The 17,716-nt window shown below is 30.1% G+C and overlaps 5 protein-coding genes across 5 annotated transcripts; 2 read left to right on the forward strand and 3 right to left on the reverse strand.

The window, feature by feature from the left end:
• Positions 1–72: 72 nt before the first annotated feature.
• PGO_030580 (AAA family ATPase) lies at positions 73–2,214 on the reverse strand (the record flags this gene model as incomplete). The annotated part of the gene is made up of 1 exon (XM_028686046.1): positions 73–2,214. One exon carries the CDS (start codon positions 2,212–2,214, stop codon positions 73–75), a length of 2,142 nt encoding a protein of 713 aa, XP_028541847.1.
• Positions 2,215–3,420: 1,206 nt separating this feature from the next.
• On the reverse strand, positions 3,421–3,939 carry PGO_030590 (hypothetical protein, conserved; the record flags this gene model as incomplete). Its single annotated transcript, XM_028686047.1, has 1 exon — positions 3,421–3,939. The coding sequence occupies one exon, from the start codon at positions 3,937–3,939 to the stop codon at positions 3,421–3,423; it is 519 nt and encodes a 172-aa protein (XP_028541848.1).
• Positions 3,940–7,805: 3,866 nt separating this feature from the next.
• PGO_030600 (hypothetical protein, conserved) lies at positions 7,806–11,066 on the forward strand (the record flags this gene model as incomplete). The annotated part of the gene is made up of 1 exon (XM_028686048.1): positions 7,806–11,066. The coding sequence occupies one exon, from the start codon at positions 7,806–7,808 to the stop codon at positions 11,064–11,066; it is 3,261 nt and encodes a 1,086-aa protein (XP_028541849.1).
• A 1,062-nt stretch (positions 11,067–12,128) lies between these two features.
• Positions 12,129–13,829, forward strand: PGO_030610 (hypothetical protein, conserved; the record flags this gene model as incomplete). Its single annotated transcript, XM_028686049.1, has 1 exon — positions 12,129–13,829. One exon carries the CDS (start codon positions 12,129–12,131, stop codon positions 13,827–13,829), a length of 1,701 nt encoding a protein of 566 aa, XP_028541850.1.
• A 1,079-nt stretch (positions 13,830–14,908) lies between these two features.
• On the reverse strand, positions 14,909–17,652 carry PGO_030620 (hypothetical protein, conserved; the record flags this gene model as incomplete). The annotated part of the gene is made up of 5 exons (XM_028686050.1): positions 14,909–15,519; positions 15,717–15,989; positions 16,406–16,476; positions 17,039–17,078; positions 17,631–17,652. The coding sequence occupies 5 exons, from the start codon at positions 17,650–17,652 to the stop codon at positions 14,909–14,911; spliced, it is 1,017 nt and encodes a 338-aa protein (XP_028541851.1).
• Positions 17,653–17,716: the final 64 nt, after the last annotated feature.

Raw genomic sequence — 17,716 nt, forward strand, 5'->3', positions numbered from 1 at the left:
AGCACACCCCTCCCCGCTCCTCCCCACATTTCTACACCTGCACGGGTATGGAATGACATGCCGAGTTAAAATTCACAAGGAGCCATGCTTGCTGCTCCAGTCGTCATAGTCAAAGACGCACTTGTAGGATGTATTAACTTGCATCATGGCTTTGATAAAATCATCATATTTTATTGCTCTAAATATGGAAGTGTTTGGTATATTTTCTATTCCATTGTATAGTTCGACAGCATCATCATACACATACTCGTAGCATTTCGTGCACAAGTGATAAATGTCACTCCCATTCCAATTATGCAATTTATGGGCAATACTATCTAATTCCTCTTCTGTCATTTGAAATCCATTATGAGTATGTTTCGTTATGATATAACGTATTTGTTCCTTTCTGGCTTGTAAATCTGGTAGAGGAATATATACTCTTTTATTAAATCTTCTCAAAGCAGCATCATCAATCATATCTGGTCTGTTCGTTGCTCCAATAATGACAATAACAACATCCCTCTTTGTATTTATTCCATCGATCATTTGCAACAGTTGGTTTTTAATTCTTATAGTCGTATCGTCTTCGTCTTTTTTTCTCATACCTAATATAGAATCTATTTCGTCAAAAAATAAAATAGAAGGATTGTCTACCTCTGCACATTTAAATAAACATGTTACAATTTTTTCAGTTTCTCCAATATATTTACTAAAAAGAGAAGAAGTACTAACATTATAAAAGGAACATTTACAATGAGATGCCACCCATTTAGCAATCATTGTTTTTCCTGTTCCTGGAGGACCAAATAATAATATTCCCTTTGCTGCTCTATTTAAACCTGTAAATAAATCTGGTCTCAATATTACATTCACAATTTTATCTTTTATAATTTTTTTAATATCATATAGTCCTATAATATCCGATTCTTTCACCTGTTCATTTGAATTCATTTTCATACTCAAAGCATATCTCAAAACATTTACTTCCAACCCTTGATCAATTAAATGTTGATATTTTTCAGGAATATCTTCACATCCATCTTTTGAATCATCCATATTTTTTTTTTGATTTCTTCTTTTTTCATCTTTCCTATCATTTACTCTATCGACTCGACTTCCTAATCTGTGCTCGTTCGTACAGTAATCTTCATTGCTGTTATAACTATCTACATTTTTCGAAAATTTTCGATTTCTTCTTTTTTTTAAATTTATATAGTTAAATGCTTTAATGGCCTCTTCATTCTTTTCATTTTTTCGTTTTACTAATATGTCGAATGCATTTGAAAAAGCTTCTTTATGTTTAGTTCTAATGGGTGAATAATAATACCCTTTGTCTTTCTCCCTATCAGTGGACATGTCATCTATTTTTCCTTTTCTTTTTGTTTTTCTCATAGAGATGTTGGAGCTTTCTTCGCTATTATCATCTGAAATGTGATTTCTTTTTTTTTGCTTTATTTTTTTCGCTGATATATTGGAACTTTCTTCACTATTTTCATCTGAAAAAGAGCTGCTTCTTTTTTTTTTTTTTTTACTTTTTTCTCTTTTCATTTTAAGTGCTTTCGGTGTGTATATTTCATCATCGCTAAAATCTGCGCTTATCATTTTTTTCTTGCTTAAATCTTCATCTGACATGGATTTTTTTTTTCCTGTCATTTTATTTCCTTTTGCTTCATTTGCACACCATCGATTGACGTCAAGTGAATTTTTGCTTTCTTGCTCTTGAATTCCTGAATCTGTAGTGTCTTTCATCACCACATCTCCTTCTACTGCATCACCCTTTGATGCTACTTTTCCTACTTCTGCTTCAGCCCCTTCTGCCTCTGCTAGGTTCCCACTTGTATAACAATCTTTCTCATGATAAATCTTAACAAAAACAGGTTCGAAGTTCATAAAATTTTTTATATCCACTCTTTGAACACCACTGACAAAGTTAGAATTTCCTTGAAGGTTAATTCCTGTATTGTTAGTTACTTCTGTTCTACTTAGCAAATTAATTACCTCATTATACCCTTCATGATCTGAATAATTTTCAAATATGTTATTGTGTGCATTCGTAAAGATAAAGTCATGTGGATTTATTTCATTCTTATTCTTCTTTTTTATCTCATCTTGGCTGTTTTCTTCGACTTCCCAGATGTCGTTCAACAGAATATCCTGCAAGCAAATTCTTTCCTCTTCTCGCATTTCATTATATAAAATATCTTGCATGGAGACATTGCTTAAATCTTCCATGGTAACTCAGTACAGCTCTTTATGCAATGTGGACATACGGAGTGGATGTGTGTACTTACTAGTGTGTGTGGAGAACTGTCCCCCATCCCATCCCCATACTCTGCTAGTGCTACGGTGTGATGGATTCTCCAATATATGCAAATTCCTTTGAAGTAATATCTTCTCTTAGGAGAAACTTCTCTTCTGTATATTGTTTCCTTTTATGGTATGTGCCACCATTATTTTTACTTATTAGCTGTGGTCTAAATTTACCACATCAGAAAGTATAACATATTTTTCAAATTCTCACTTAACTAGGTAAAAAGTTACTATGTCATTATCTCATCTTAAGCATAGTCCGTCAGTTATTGAGGAATTTTACAAGAACAGTAAAAACTGCGCCAAATTAATTTGTATCCTATCCAGAACATAAATGTGGTAAACCTTACCACAATCATAATTGTTATATACAAATGTGATTTTTCCTTCTCAGCTTAAGGGGTAAGCTATAATATATTTTTTTTATATTTTATTTCTTTATTTTGCTTCTTTATTTTGTTTTATTTATTTTTTTTTTTTATGTTTATTTTTGTTCAGAAAGTTTTAAGCATGCATAGCACAACGTATTGTAATCGCATCCTTTGAGTTTTTTATTTAAAAAAGGAAAAATTACGAATACAAAAATGAGGAAAATATACTAGGCTAAAAGTGCCGTAAAAAAAAAAAAAAAAAAAAAAATCATGTTAAAGGAGAGTGGAAATTTTTTTTTTTTTTTGATAAATTGCAGTAATGCATAACTGTAGCACAATTAGGTGTAGTTCCCCATTCAACGTACAACGACTGCACAACGGACTAGTCGTCATTCGAAAAATAGAAATTGTGCTCGAATTTAAGTAGTGCTTAACAATGATTTTCATTAAGCCAAAAAATTACAAAAAAAATGAAACAAAATAAAGTAAAATAAGCTGAAGCAAAAAGCAAACATATAGGAGCTCTGACAAGACAAGCCGATACGGTAAGTCCTTCGAGAAGGAAAAACAAAAAAAAAAACTAAAAAAAAAACTCACACATGCGTATATGTACATGTGCATATGTCCTTGTGTATATGCCCTTGTGTATATGCCCTTGTGTATATGCCCTTGTGTATATGTCCTTGTGTACGTATGTAAATGAGCACACTTACACATTTGCGTGTTACCTAATCTTTCTGAAGGAAAAAGAAAAAGGTTAGTAAATGTACATGTACATGCTTTCAAACTCCCGAAGATAGGTGTACACTTTTTTCACAACCACGTAATCCTCTTCCAAATCGGCAAAATCAGTTTCTTCATCTATTTCATATCTAGCAATGTTGTTATTTAAAATGTTGGGGAAATATTTTGAATTTAAGATATTTCTATTTAAAACTCTATTATATGGATATGCCGATTCATTATTTCTGTTTATGTTGTTTGCATTAAGCAATTTCATTTTTTCTGAAAAGTTATTGTTACTATAAAATCTGTTAAAAATACCAAGAGGCTTCTCAAAATAATTCACGAATTTATTTTTCATAAAAATATTTGATCTATTCTCCACCATACTTGTATATTCAGTTGGATTCTGTCCATTGTAATTTTTTATAATATTTACCAAGGTACACTTCTTTGTATACTTTTTAATTTCATTTTCTTCATCTTTTCGAAAAATAAAAAGTAATGGGCTGAATTTCTTTTTCAGCATTTCAAAATTTTCATATTCCTTCATTTTTTTTTTTTTTTTTGTGTGTGCAACGTAGGGAAGATAATATATATATATATTTTTTTATTACTTCTTTTGTTACTGCACACTTGCTCAGTCCTTTCCTCGATGGTTGCGCGACGCCTGTTGTATATTCTATATATGCACTTCTTCACTACTGGGGACACACAACATGGGAAGAGATCTTCTTGAGAAGTAGTTACAGCTACTTCCTGTGTTGTTTTATTTATTTACTTATTTTTTTTTATTATTTATTTATTTTTATTTTTTTTATTTATTTATTTTTCTTTTAATATACTAGGAGGACCAAAACGCGAAAAACCACATATCATACAGTTTCCAAAAATGTTTCATATGAATGTAGAAATGCTTGTAAAGTAAAAACCAGTTTATATCTTAGCGTGAGCAAAATTCAAATATACAAAAATTCCCAAATGTAAATACATGCTTAGATATGTAAAGTCCTACATAAGTGGTGGAGTGGCAAGCATGTTGGTACCACCATGTGCTAAGGGGAAAGAAAATCTTAAAAAAAAAAAGAAATAAAATAAAAGCAACAAAAAAATAAAAAACAAACAACAAAAAAAAAACAACAATAATGCTACATCTTAAAGCGAAGTGGGCTAATTTTTATGACAAAATTTTACCACAAGCTAATAACCCAAAACTTAAATCACAATACTCAAAGGAAAAAAAAAAAAAAAATAATAAATAAAAATAAAATGAAACAAATAAAAAGAAATAAACAAATAGCAAGAAATAAACAAATAGCATGAAATAATCAAATAACATGAAATAAATAAATGAAATGAAATAAATTCATTTCTTTACATATCATATACACATTAATATTATATATACATATGCACAATTTGCTTGTAACTAGTTATTCATCTAAGAAACGCCATAATTTTATTGGCACCAATAATTTTATTATTCAAAATAGTGCGATTGACAAAAAGGAGGAAAATGAAAAGAAAAGCAATTCAATTGTGGTGTTCTACATTAGGTAATAGCTAAAATGCTACAAGTGGTAATAATATAATATAACATTTGGTTTATTCCATTTAATAAAATTCTTTTCATGTTTTAATTTTTTTTCATATAGTTTCCATAAATATATAGAACTATTTTTATAAACATTTTACTCAGTTGTTGATCTAAATCATTAACACTATGAAAAAAATTTCAAACGAGCTCGTGCTTGGGGCACATTTTTTTTTTTTTTTCTTCATAATTTTTATTCAACAAAATAACAACAAAAAAAAAAAAAAAAAAAAGCCAGGTTTTACAACTTTTTTTTTTTTTTTTTTTTATTATAGCTATTTAGAAAAAAGAAGGTATATATAGGAAAAAACAGGTCCTTGGGTGTGCAGTTGTTGCAGCTGAACAGTGTGTGTATTGTGAATAATAAAAAAGTTTGAGTAAAAAAAACAAAAAACAAAGGTGCTATATATATATATATATATACGTGTGTGTAAAAGCACATATACACACAATTCATTGCTTTTTCTTACCCCTTCAATATATTTAACAAAACTTGAAAGGGGCTAATACAGAGCACATTAACTATCACACCCCAAACTTCGGAAAAACCTAACATATTTCTATGTTTCTACATTTCTCTTTTTTTTTTTTTTTCTTTTCTTTTTTAATTTGAAAGAATAACTAAAAAGGGGAGTACATAATCACATTTTATACAACAGAACTGAAGAGAACTTTCAACACGAACATTGTGAAGGAAGTAACGGTAATGTGTAACGTCACCTTTTCTCTCCCTCTAGCTACACTTGGTTGATACCACATTTGTGCATAAAATTTTCTCCCATTCCACTTTTACCTGAACTGCACAGGGACACAAAATAAGTCGATTTATCACGCGAATGGAGGTTTATTCTATGGTTAATATGTAGATTTAAGGACCACAATTTATAGATGTTGATTACATGTGCGTATATACATCTATGTATGGTATAAGGGGATTAACTTGATTTACAATCCCCCTTTAAGGGTGATAACTGTAAACATACAGCATTAAAAAAAAAAAAAAAAAAAGAGAGTGAAAAGTAGTTTTCTTCACTGTACCTCAACTAAAAAGTTTAGCCTTTTTCTTTTTATTCTAAGAGGGATTTATTGGTTCTTAAAATTTTCTCATTACTACAAAACATGTTTATTTGTGAAATTATGCAAATATGAGAAATGAGTAAGAAGTAAAGAAAAAGAAAAAAAAAAAAATTTCAGCAAGCATGTGTTTTATTTGGCATTTTTTGATATACTTAACGTACTGGGAAAACGTAGAAACTGTGATATTCAGGTGTGCATTTTTTTTTTTTTTTTCATTCCTTAATATTTATGTTTACACCATACACAAGTTGAAATCTACTATACATGCTGCTATATATTTGTGTGCAAGTTTTATAGTATGAATTTGGATTAATGCTCCAATGCTGAAAGGTAAACATCTCTATTTTGAAGAATATAATATGTAATACTTTGTTTGGAAAAAAAAAAAAGAAAACGTTAAATAACATGTTAACATGAAAAGTGCACATGTGTAATGCTTAGTTTTTTGGTAAGGTAAATTCGATATATATAATATGCCATTTAATAAAATATTTTTTTTTAGCCTCCTCTCCAAAAAAAAAGTTGCAGAATGTGGAGTGCAAAACGGTTGTACATATACACTTGGAAAAAAAAAAAAAAAAAGGGAAAAAAATTAAGGGAATAGTGTAATTAGACTAAAATTTTTAAGTATTATGCCAATTCTCCATAGTAGCTCTTCACAAAAATAAAATTTTTTTAGTTTTCTACAGTACCTATATATGTACTCTCCATGGGGTAGGTGGGTGGAGACATTTTTTTTTTTTCCCTCCCCATTTTTTCACTTCCTTACGAATTTATGTCAACATTGTGGTTTGGGTACATATTAATTATGTTTCATGAGAATACACTTAAGGAGAAGTATTTATATAATAAGAACTTGTGAAATTAAAAAATCGAGAATGTGGGAAATTCGTTTTGGGTATATAAAATAGTGACAAGGTGATTTTTTTTTTTTTTTTTCCCTTGAAATATTTCTAAAAGGACACCTTTTAGAGGTTAAACAATTACATCCGGTTCATTCGCTTCCATGACCTACAAGTATGAATATGTAGGCATTTATTCTTTTCCGTTCTGCTCAATAATACATTTACAAAAATGAAGAAAAAATAGTCTATAAAATATGTCATGATATATGAAGACGTATATATTTTTTTTTTTTTTTTTCATGAACAAAACATGCACTAGTGTGGAATTATAATGCTACTTTGTTTTCGTTTTTGATCATATAATTGTAAAGTTTTTTATTTTATTTTTTTTGTCCCAATTCAGAAAAATAACAATTGAATGCATTTTTTTCTCCCAAGGCGATGCCTTCATTTTTTATATTTTCTTTCTTCCCTTTTCATTTTCACTTTTCCTCTCTTTTATTTTTTTTTTCATTTTTTTTTCTCACTATTTTTCATATTTGACTTTTTGATTTTGACTGTTATGTTTTTTACTTTTAAATTTTTGTGTTCCCCCCTTTATTTTTTTACTTTATTTTGATAGGGAATTTCCCCAAAATAAGTAGAATATTTCCGTATTTTTTTTTTTTTTTTTTTTTTTTTTTAATACGCCTATGGGTTTCAGTTCAAACTTGCGTACTTGACAAATACGCATATATATAATATGATAGGCTTATCAAAATGGTTAGTTTTTTCCCCGAAGTATGATATTGACAAAAAGTAAAATCAGGTTTTTAGTAAATATGTAAACTCAGTTTTTAGTACCCCTTTTTAGTGCTTTGTTCTTTTCTCTTTCCTATGCAAACCCCAGTAAAGCAACAAAAAATGTCCATGTTTGAAGGATTGTTAATTAAGTCCTCTGAGCGAAGTGCCAAGGGAAAATGTATAAATACGAATAAGGCAAGTGAAACACAAGAGACAAAATTTGCACAGAGAGGAGACACTAGAGGTCATATTAAAAATGATCGTACAAAAGATGGCCGAGTAAATAGGGGGAAAAGAAACGACACTTATTTAGACTTGAAGGATTTATCCTCCAGTTATTGCAGTATAACTGAGAGTGGTGAAAAAAATGAAAACTGCTTCAATGCAGAACACTTTGAAAAATTAGTTTTGCAGGGAAACAAAAGTGATGAGATGATTATAGCAAGTCCAAGAAGCTTTCAGAAATTCCCAAATGGAAGCAAAAGTGCTAGCAGTACCCTCTTGAGTAATTTTCCACCATGTGAAAACTTCGAAGAACACAGAAATAATAATCACTCTGAGAATGAATTAAGGCAGAAGAATGGTTGTAGCTTCTCCATCATGAAAAGTAATGATGCTCTTAGTTTTTATTCAAGTTCACCATGCGAAGAATTCATGGAAGGTCCAAAAATGTGTATAGGAAAAGGAAGTAATACGGTGATTTCCCCAAAGGAACGGGAATTCTGTATTGATAATTCGCCAATGGAGATGGAAATAGAATTAAAACATATAACAACTCTTATTCAACATTTGTTTTTGAGTAATACAAATGAATGGGATAAGAGACAATTGAAAGAATTCTTGGACGAACTGCTTCAAAATAAAATAAATTCAAATGTGTTAACCATTTCCTACTTTTTTATATATCATGCATATATAAATAAAATGCTTTTAAACGTAAAAGTGGAGTATAACTGTGATTTATTGTTATACAAATTTTTACAAAAGGTTCATCAGATAAGGAAAAAAAGAAAAAAATATAAAGAGGAAGAAAAATTTTTAATCATAAATGAAAATCTAGATACAGCAGATGTAATACAAAATAAAATATTAAGCTACAACATGGAACTAATTCAAATGGAAAATTATATTACTGACTTATTCCAAAAAAAAAAATATATTAATTTTCATAAAATCTTTTTAAAAAATTATGTTAAAAATGTGTTAAATGTAATTATTCGAAACATATATTTACATAAAAAAGAAGAAAAAGAAAAAAAAAAAAAAAAAATTTATAAAAAAAAAAGTGAATTGGTCGATTGGGAAAAGAAAATTACACAAAAGGAAGTAGACATAAATACAGAAGAAGAAGATATAAAATTACAAAGTCAAAATGTGCAAGAAGCCAAAGAACAATTAAACAAATCTGTCCTTTCCATATCATTAACATACAAAAAGGAGATACAGAAAATCGATGAAAAAATTCATTCCATTGATGAAAATATAAAAAAATTAGAAGAACAAATAGAGAAAAAAAAAATAGAAAAGACAAACGCATTGACAGTTAGAGATAACTTAGAGAAGGAAAGAGAAAAACAAATGGGGACCCTTCTACAGGAGCAGTCCAACATAAACACATCCATGAATTTTTTAAAAAACACCTCCTCCCTATTGGAAGAGAAAAAGAAATTTATTTCTGAAGAAAAGGAAAAAAACAAAAAAGCCTCAGCAGATTTGAAGGAAGAATATCAAAGCACCTATCAAAATAGGATCCAAACCGATCGCTTACTTTGGAGTCTCAAAAAAATTATGAACAATTTTAATGATAATTGTGAATCTTTCTGTGCGGTTAATTCAAATGAGGAAAGGCAGATAGTAAATCAAAACAAATCATCAAATGAAGATAATAACATCGACTCACCGTGTGGTCAGGATAATCATTCAAAGGATATTGCAACAGAAAAAGAGACCCCTAATGGAAAGAACAATTTGGATACTTTCAATTCATTAAAAAAAATGTTTATCTTAAAAAAAAACATTTTACAGTTGGAAAACAACATGAACAGTTTAAAAGAAAAGAAAAAAAAACTCATGATTGACATTAGTCAGTTTAATTGTGAAATAGACAATGTAAATATAAAAAAGGAAAATTTAAAAAATAAAAAAAAAATTCTACTTAAAAATAAAATGTTAAATGAAATTAAAAATACAATTAATGAATTTGATGAGTTAGTCAAAACGGAAGGTGTCATTTTGAAACAGTTAGAAGATGCAAAAAATGATATGACTGTTTTAAAAAAATATCACCTTCGATTGAAGAAGGAAAGGGAAAAGTTAAAAAGTAAATTATATATTCAAGAAATGAACTTACTCAATTGTGAAATACACCACATTGAGCATTATGCAAATGCTGATGCAAACGTTTTCCACCATCAGGAAAATATCCACGAGGGGGAAAGATTAATTTTGGAAGATTCTTGTGTGGGCAAAGATCTACCGTTCACTGGTGAAAAGGGACATGCAGAAGTTGTTAAGACAGACCATTTATCTGAACTGAACCCAACTGAACCATACAATCAAGAGGAGAATGATTTTTTATTTTCAGAGGAATCAGAGCAGACAGAAGAGGAAGGATTAAATGTGTCCCTTACCCAAATGATACATCATTTAGACTTGTTAACCAATGAGGAAGAACAGGAGGGGGTACAAAATTTTTCAAATGATGATGAATCTGGAAGCATCAAAAATGATAACAGAGGAATTTCGCAATGTAGATCAGCAAGTGATAGTGTCGAAAGGGAAAATGTCAAAAGTGATAGTGTCGAAAGGGAAAATGTCAAAAGTGATAGTGTCGAAAGTGATAGTGTCAAAAGTGATAATGACGAAAGCAATAGAGATGAAACGAATCGAACGGAGATATCCCCCCACCCTTGTGACGAAGAAGAACATAACACTGCGAACGATATTAATGATAAGGATGTAGAGGATGCTGAGAGGTGCGTTCAAGAGGTTGTTAAAGAGGATGACATCGATAATGATATCGACGTTGATGCTGATGCTGATGCAGAACTAACTGATGTGCAAGACAACTGCAATAACAGCCCCCCACGCATGCGTGAACATTACGTGGACCCGCTTAACCGTTTGAAAAAACTAAAATTGGAGGAGATTAATACCTTCGAAAAGATACTAGAGAGATATAAAAACATTTGCAATTTAAATGAAAACATAGATCATCGTGCATTGGAACATGACATTAGACAGTTCCATATGGAAGTAGCAAAAGAGGAGAATATTTTGAAAATAAAAAAATTGCTTATTTTGAAGAAAAGAAAAAAATCCTTAAAAAGGTACTACCACTATATATCAGACAATAGTGAAGAGGATGAACTGAACGTATAACCAATTTGTAGGCTTAGACAGAATGATTTTCCTTCATGTAGAAAAAATACTAGGTTTTGGTGAGCCTAGTGTATAGAAATTGGATATCTATTTTTTTTATTATTAGGGACTGTGCCTCACTGGGGAGAGATATTCTTCCCACGAATAACGATTATGTTTTTTTTTTTTTTGTTTTTTTTTGTTTTTTTGTTCTTCTTTGTATGAAGTAAACTAACGAAGAAAGGGCAATCAAATATTCTCGTTGTTAAAAATAAGACCTAATGAAGTTTTTCTCCTTAGAAAGTATATATTTTTGCTGATGCTATTTTCCTCTCTATTCGAGATTTTCTCCATTCTGTCCTCCATTCCCTTCTCTCGTTCTATCCATTTTCGACCGTCTGCTTTGCACTTTTTTTTTTTTTTTTTTTTTTTTTTTTTTTGTTATCATTCTTCCTGTCATAATATTTTTTGAATTCCCATTTGTCCATAATGCGCAATCATAGTTTTTCCACCTTTTTTCACTCCGAAACGGAAGAAAAAGTGGAAATTTTCTTTCCATTTAACAGATTCTCCGCTAAGTTTACATATCCATTTGTTTGCATCTCCATTTGTTTCCTCCATTTTTTTTTTTTTTTTTTTTTTTTTTTTTTTTTTTTTGCTGCACACATATGAACTTCAATTTATGCACAAAATTGACAAGTGATCTTTATCCCTTATTCAGTTCGCATAAAAAGATACATATATATAGTAGGAATTATTACCCAAATATAGACATGGTAAAATGGAGATATTCACCGCGCGTGATCTGTGCCTTGGCTATTTCTCTTTTATCATTATCCTAGAATATCATTTCTGCTATTTTTTTTTTTTAATAACACTTTACACATTTACGAATAAACAACAATGACATTTCAAAATTTTATGCAACATGAAAAAAGAAGAGGAAGGATCCGTACATTTCTTCCATATTGGAAATTAATTTAAAAAAAAAAAAAAAAAATCTCTTAACTGGTAAAAAAAGGTATTTTATTTAACCTTTTTTTTTTTTTTTTTTTTTTTTTTTTCGAAATATGCCTCTGCATAATGTCAATTAATAAATTAAAAAGCAGTAATTTGCTTAAAATAGAAAGCAAGAATGCCGAGAAAAAAGATTTAAATAACGATACTGTAAAAAAAAATCCAAATGTAAAAATTGTCAGGAAGAAAACGGATGTGCAAATAGAGAAAAGTTTAACAGGAACTTTTTCACAAAAAGAAGGTGAGAAAACTGTCAAAAGAAAGATCTTTAAAAAAGTACAAGAAGTGGTCAATACAGGTTCTACCGATTCTCCTAATGGAGGGAATGGTTCTAATGGGAATACTACAACTATTAATAATACTGATGAGGTGACTTCGGCTGAAATAAGACAAGGGGAAAGGAAAGAGAACGTTGCTAGAAAAACAGTTGTTAAGCTTGGCATAAGAAAAGGAGGGAAGACAATTGATTTTACTAATGAAGATCTGAATAATGACTATGAGGCAGTAAATGAAAAACAGAGTTCGAAGGAGAAATTGATGTGTGGCTATAATGATGGGGATTACAATCAACACAACAATGGAGAAAACGAGAAGGAAGATATCAACATCCATAAACAAGTTGTAAAGAATAAAAAAAGTACTAAAGAACAAATGAACAGAACCAACATAAGCACAAACAATACCAATGAAAGAATCGATAGAAGCAACAAAGCAGAAGAAGATTCCGAGAATGAGCTTCTCAATTCTATTATGGGAAAAGTTGTGGAATCTACTCCATTGATAGGGTCACAAAAGGGAGTCATAAAAAAAAAAAAAAAAATTATAATTAGGAAAAAAATTCCTATACATGAGAAATCACAAAATTCAGAAAAGTGTAATTCCCCCTCAGGTACCATAAACACCACAGGAGTTGGAGGTCGACGAACCCCGCAAATTGTCAGCATTACTGGAACCAACGTCGAAACTAATAATGATGAGGTAAGCGAGGGAAAAAACAAAGCAAAAGGAAATGTATGCTGTGAACATATGATAAACGAAATTGAAAGAAACAAAACCAAATTCCAGGAGATGAAACAAGCACACGAAACGCATATGTACAATATAGAAGAGGAAAACAAAAGAGAAAAAGACAAACTAAATATGTACATACAAAATTTGAATGAAGAAATGTATAGCATAAACAGCAAGTTAAATGAGGAAATGAAAGAAAAGGATAAGATAAATGAAAGTAATGAAAATTTACGCAATGCCAAATTAGATTTAGAACAAAAAATAGAAATATTAAAAAACCGAGTAGAGGAATCTAATGAATTTACTGGCCTTATGAATGAAAAATTTTCAACGCTCGAGGAAGAAAATAAAATACTATTAGAGCGAGATCAAGAAAAAGAATTAATAATTAAAAATTTGGAAGCTGAAAAAATGAAACTGGAAAAAAAATTGGAAGAACAAAATATTTTAATAAAAAAAAAAGATGAAATTATAAATAAATATGTTACCGAAATTGAAAATTATAAAAATGTCTTGAAGACTAAGGGAGAGATGATGCTTCTTGGTAGTTCCACTACCATTGACAAAAATTTACCCGAGAAAAATATTCAAAAAGAATATGTTAACAAACTAACAAAAGAAAAAAAGGAACTCATATATGCATTTAAAAAACAGCTCGATTTAATAGTGATCCTCAAAAAACAAATAAATCTTTTGGAAAATAACAAAATTGTGAATATTACTTCTGGTGAACTTAAAAAGACCCTTCACGATTGACAACAAGTATATTTAACATGGAAAAAAAAACATCACGCTGATGCGTGGAAACAAAATTAAAAAAAAAAAAAAAAAAAAAAAAAAAAAAAAAAAAACATATCCATCTTTGGGAAAGCCAAATGGAGTATCTGTCCATTCCTCAAGACAAAGCATGAAACATGTTTAACAGGGTTCTTTTCATCTTCTCCATCACATCAGTTGCAATGCATATATTTTTTTTTTTTCTGCTCGTTTATTTTGCACTTTTTTTTTTTTTATTTTCCAAAACGGCTATCATTAAGTAACGTATTGTAAATACGTTGATTAAAAATATAAGGTCCAATGCTGTAATTGTTTTTTTATTTACAACATCAAAATAGATAAAAAAAAAAAATAATAATAAAAAATGAAGACAACGCAGTGACGAAATGACGAAATGACAAGGTGATAAAATAATTAGATAAAACAACTAAGAAATGCGGCTATGACTTCAAAAAAAAAAAAAAAAAATTAAGTATTAATAAAATAACTCATGGTGTGCTGTGATGTGTTAAGGCTGGAGATATGAATGCTTCTACACAATCTTAGCGTTGCTCGAGTAGGTAAAATCCATGCTTACATGTGCATATAATATATACATATATGTATGCAACCAACCATACATAAAAAAGTTATTCAAATAAAAGGCCATGCAGTAATAGGGGAAAGGGCAAAAAAAACAAAAAAACAAAAAAAAGTATATTCGTATATACTGCCCAAAAGTTTTCACGTGATCTGTTAAATTTTATATATTCAAAACCAGAAAAAAAAAAAATGTACACATGTGATACCAACTTAAAATGCTTATGTGGTTGTGCGACATATGGGGGCGCGTAAAATGCGCATTTATTTACTTATTTAATTATTACTTAATTATTTATTATTACTTTATTATTATTTTATTAATATTTTATGTCTTTTTTTTTTTTCTTTTCGCCCATATTAGCTATGTGTACCCTTTCATCTTTCGAATAATTTTTTCGTCATCACTTTGCAAACTCTTTATAATTATAGCTCCATTTCATTCTTCCCTTAATTTGTCTCATAACCGATTCATGGCTTTAATCTTTTCTATACCTCCTTATTTCGTAATCAGTTTTCCTCTCATTATTCTTCTCATAAGAGATATCCGTTCTGTCTGAGTACCTCCTGTCATAATCTTGTTCTTGACCATACCTGCTGCTATCTCCATGTCTACTTCTGTCCTCATATCTACTGTTGTTGACATCGTTCCTAGATCTTCCATCATACCTGTCCTTGTTTTCATACCTACCACCGTTCCAATACCTGTTATTTCCGTTATACCTCCTGTTCCTGTCATATATTTTGTTATTGTCATCGTGCCTAGTTCTTCCTTGATACCTACTACTTCCCTCATACCTGTAGATGCCATTATTTCTGCTGGTGTTAAAACTCTGATCCAGGTTCCCTCTACCATAGTAATTTTTGTGATATTCACCACCGACCTTGTGGGGTCTGCTATAATTCCTATTTTCTCCATAAATGTTGCCTTTTTCATAATTATTTGAAGTAAAATTTCTCGAACTTGAATGATTGAAATTTCTATTTCTATAAGTGTCACTTTTGTATGACGGTTCTTCTCTACTGTTACTATGATTGCTGTTATTTCTGTTGGATTCATTTTCATTTTTATCGTTTTTCTCATCTTTATCTGAAATAAAAAGGAAAAAATAATTGCGGGAGGGTAAAAAAAAAAAAAAAAAAAAAAGCAGTTGTACGAGAAGTGCTATGTGTGGTTTGGAAAATATTAATACATAAACGTGGTTATGCAGAACAAATATGCACACATAAACATTGTGCAGACATATTTAGAAGGGGACTATAGCAAGTTTCTTGTTCGGCACGAACCTAATATCTTCCTTTTCTTTTTTCGGCCAAATTCATCATATTCTTCGTCATCCGAGTCATGAACCCTCTTTTCGTTACTCCCTTGAATATCATAATGACCTCCACCTTTGCCTGTTCTTAATTCTTTATTCAATTTTCCGTCATTCACTTTTTTCGAGAATTTAGCTTTACTGCACATATTGCACTTATCTCTCTTGGCCCAATTTATATTTCCACAGTCGTCACATTTCCAGTCATTTGATTTAAAAAGTACTTGCTTAGGGTTCATTTTCACTAATGAGGGTGAAGTGTCATGATTTGCAAAAGTGGAGAAAATTGGCATATCGATGTGTTCCAGTAATGTGTACGCAAGAGAAATGGGAAGATGCAGCACAAGGCAGATGGACGATGCTCAGAGTGTGATACTCCCCACACATTACATGCTGCACATTATACTCGACAAATTACATACAACAAATTACATACAACAAATTACATACAACAAATTACATACGATAAATTACATACAACAGATTACATTACTACAAATTACATACGACGAATTATATTATTACAAATTACATTACTACAAATTACATTACTACAAATTACATTACTACAAATTACATACGACATATTTTACATACGACAAATTACATACAACAAATTATATACGACGAATTACATGTGCACCATTCAAAAACCATTACTTGTACTTTTTGGCCTGACCCTGTTGCATCTATTACAGTGTGTTCTTTGTGATGAGTTCACATTTCCGCATCTTTAAAAATAATGTTTATAAAAAATTTTTCTTTATCTTTTGCATACACTAAGATGTGTTTTTTTTTAACATAGATATCGAAGGTACGTACACGCTCATGTGTCGAGTTAAGCATAACTGCATACATATACGCATTCTCTCGACACACATAATATAATTTATGCCTCCATTCTGGATAAAGTATAAAGGGGAATTATCTCATGCTAGAACAACAATGGAGTGAAGAAGAAGTTCAGTTAAACATTGTTAGAAGGGGAAAGAAGTCAATAGACGAGGTTATAAGCGGTTAAATTTTGTTAGAAATGGATAGATGTGGTTAGAAATGGATAGACGTGGTTAGAAATGGATAGACGAGGTTAGAAATGGATAGACGAGGTTAGAAATGGATAGACGAGGTTAGAAATGGATAGACGAGGTTAGAAATGGATAGACGAGGTTAGAAATGGATAGACGAGGTTAGAAATGGATAGAAGAGGTTGGAAATGGATAGACGTGGTTAGAAATAGATTGAAAATAGCAGCGACGTGCAACAACAAATAACTAAAAGGAAAATCTGCTTTACTTTTCATCCGAGCATATCCAATCCCCCGTTAGAGCGTTGTCTGTGGGAAGTTAAAAGGTGAAAAAATAGGGTGTCTTTATTATATACATGCAGAAATAACCACCTTTTTTACACAAATTAAATACGTGCACAAAAGTGAAAGGACTGGAATACATACAAATAAACATGGTCGCAGCTGTAATTTTTTAAGTCTATGTGCATGTCATTGCTATGAAGATGAAACAAATTTTTCGAAAAAAAAAAAAAAAATTGATACAGTTTTTTTTTTTTTAACACTCAGTGAAATTAATTATTATTCACAACTCTATATTCAGATCTAAATTTATATAATGAACTAACCAATATATTTTTTGCTTTCCATATTACAGTTATGTTCTATGTTCTCCCTTGCCTGCTTTATTCCTCCAATTTTCTTTTCTCTTTACGTGATAATTTTTTTTTTTTTTCCCAATTATTATCTTTATATAAAAGTATATGTAACATGTGACGTCATGAACATCGTAATATCACATGTAAAAGCTCAAATCACAGTTTTTTCACACATCCTTTGTTTTAAAATAAAATTGTACACGTGATGTAGCCATGCATGTACATGTGTACGTAATATTATGCATATATATATGTATATATGTAAATGTATATATGTATATGTTTATATTTATATGTATATACGTATAT

Source organism: Plasmodium gonderi (assembly GCF_002157705.1).
Source record: "Plasmodium gonderi DNA, contig: Chr03, whole genome shotgun sequence".
In the NCBI taxonomy this organism is placed as follows: Eukaryota; Apicomplexa; class Aconoidasida; order Haemosporida; family Plasmodiidae; genus Plasmodium; species Plasmodium gonderi.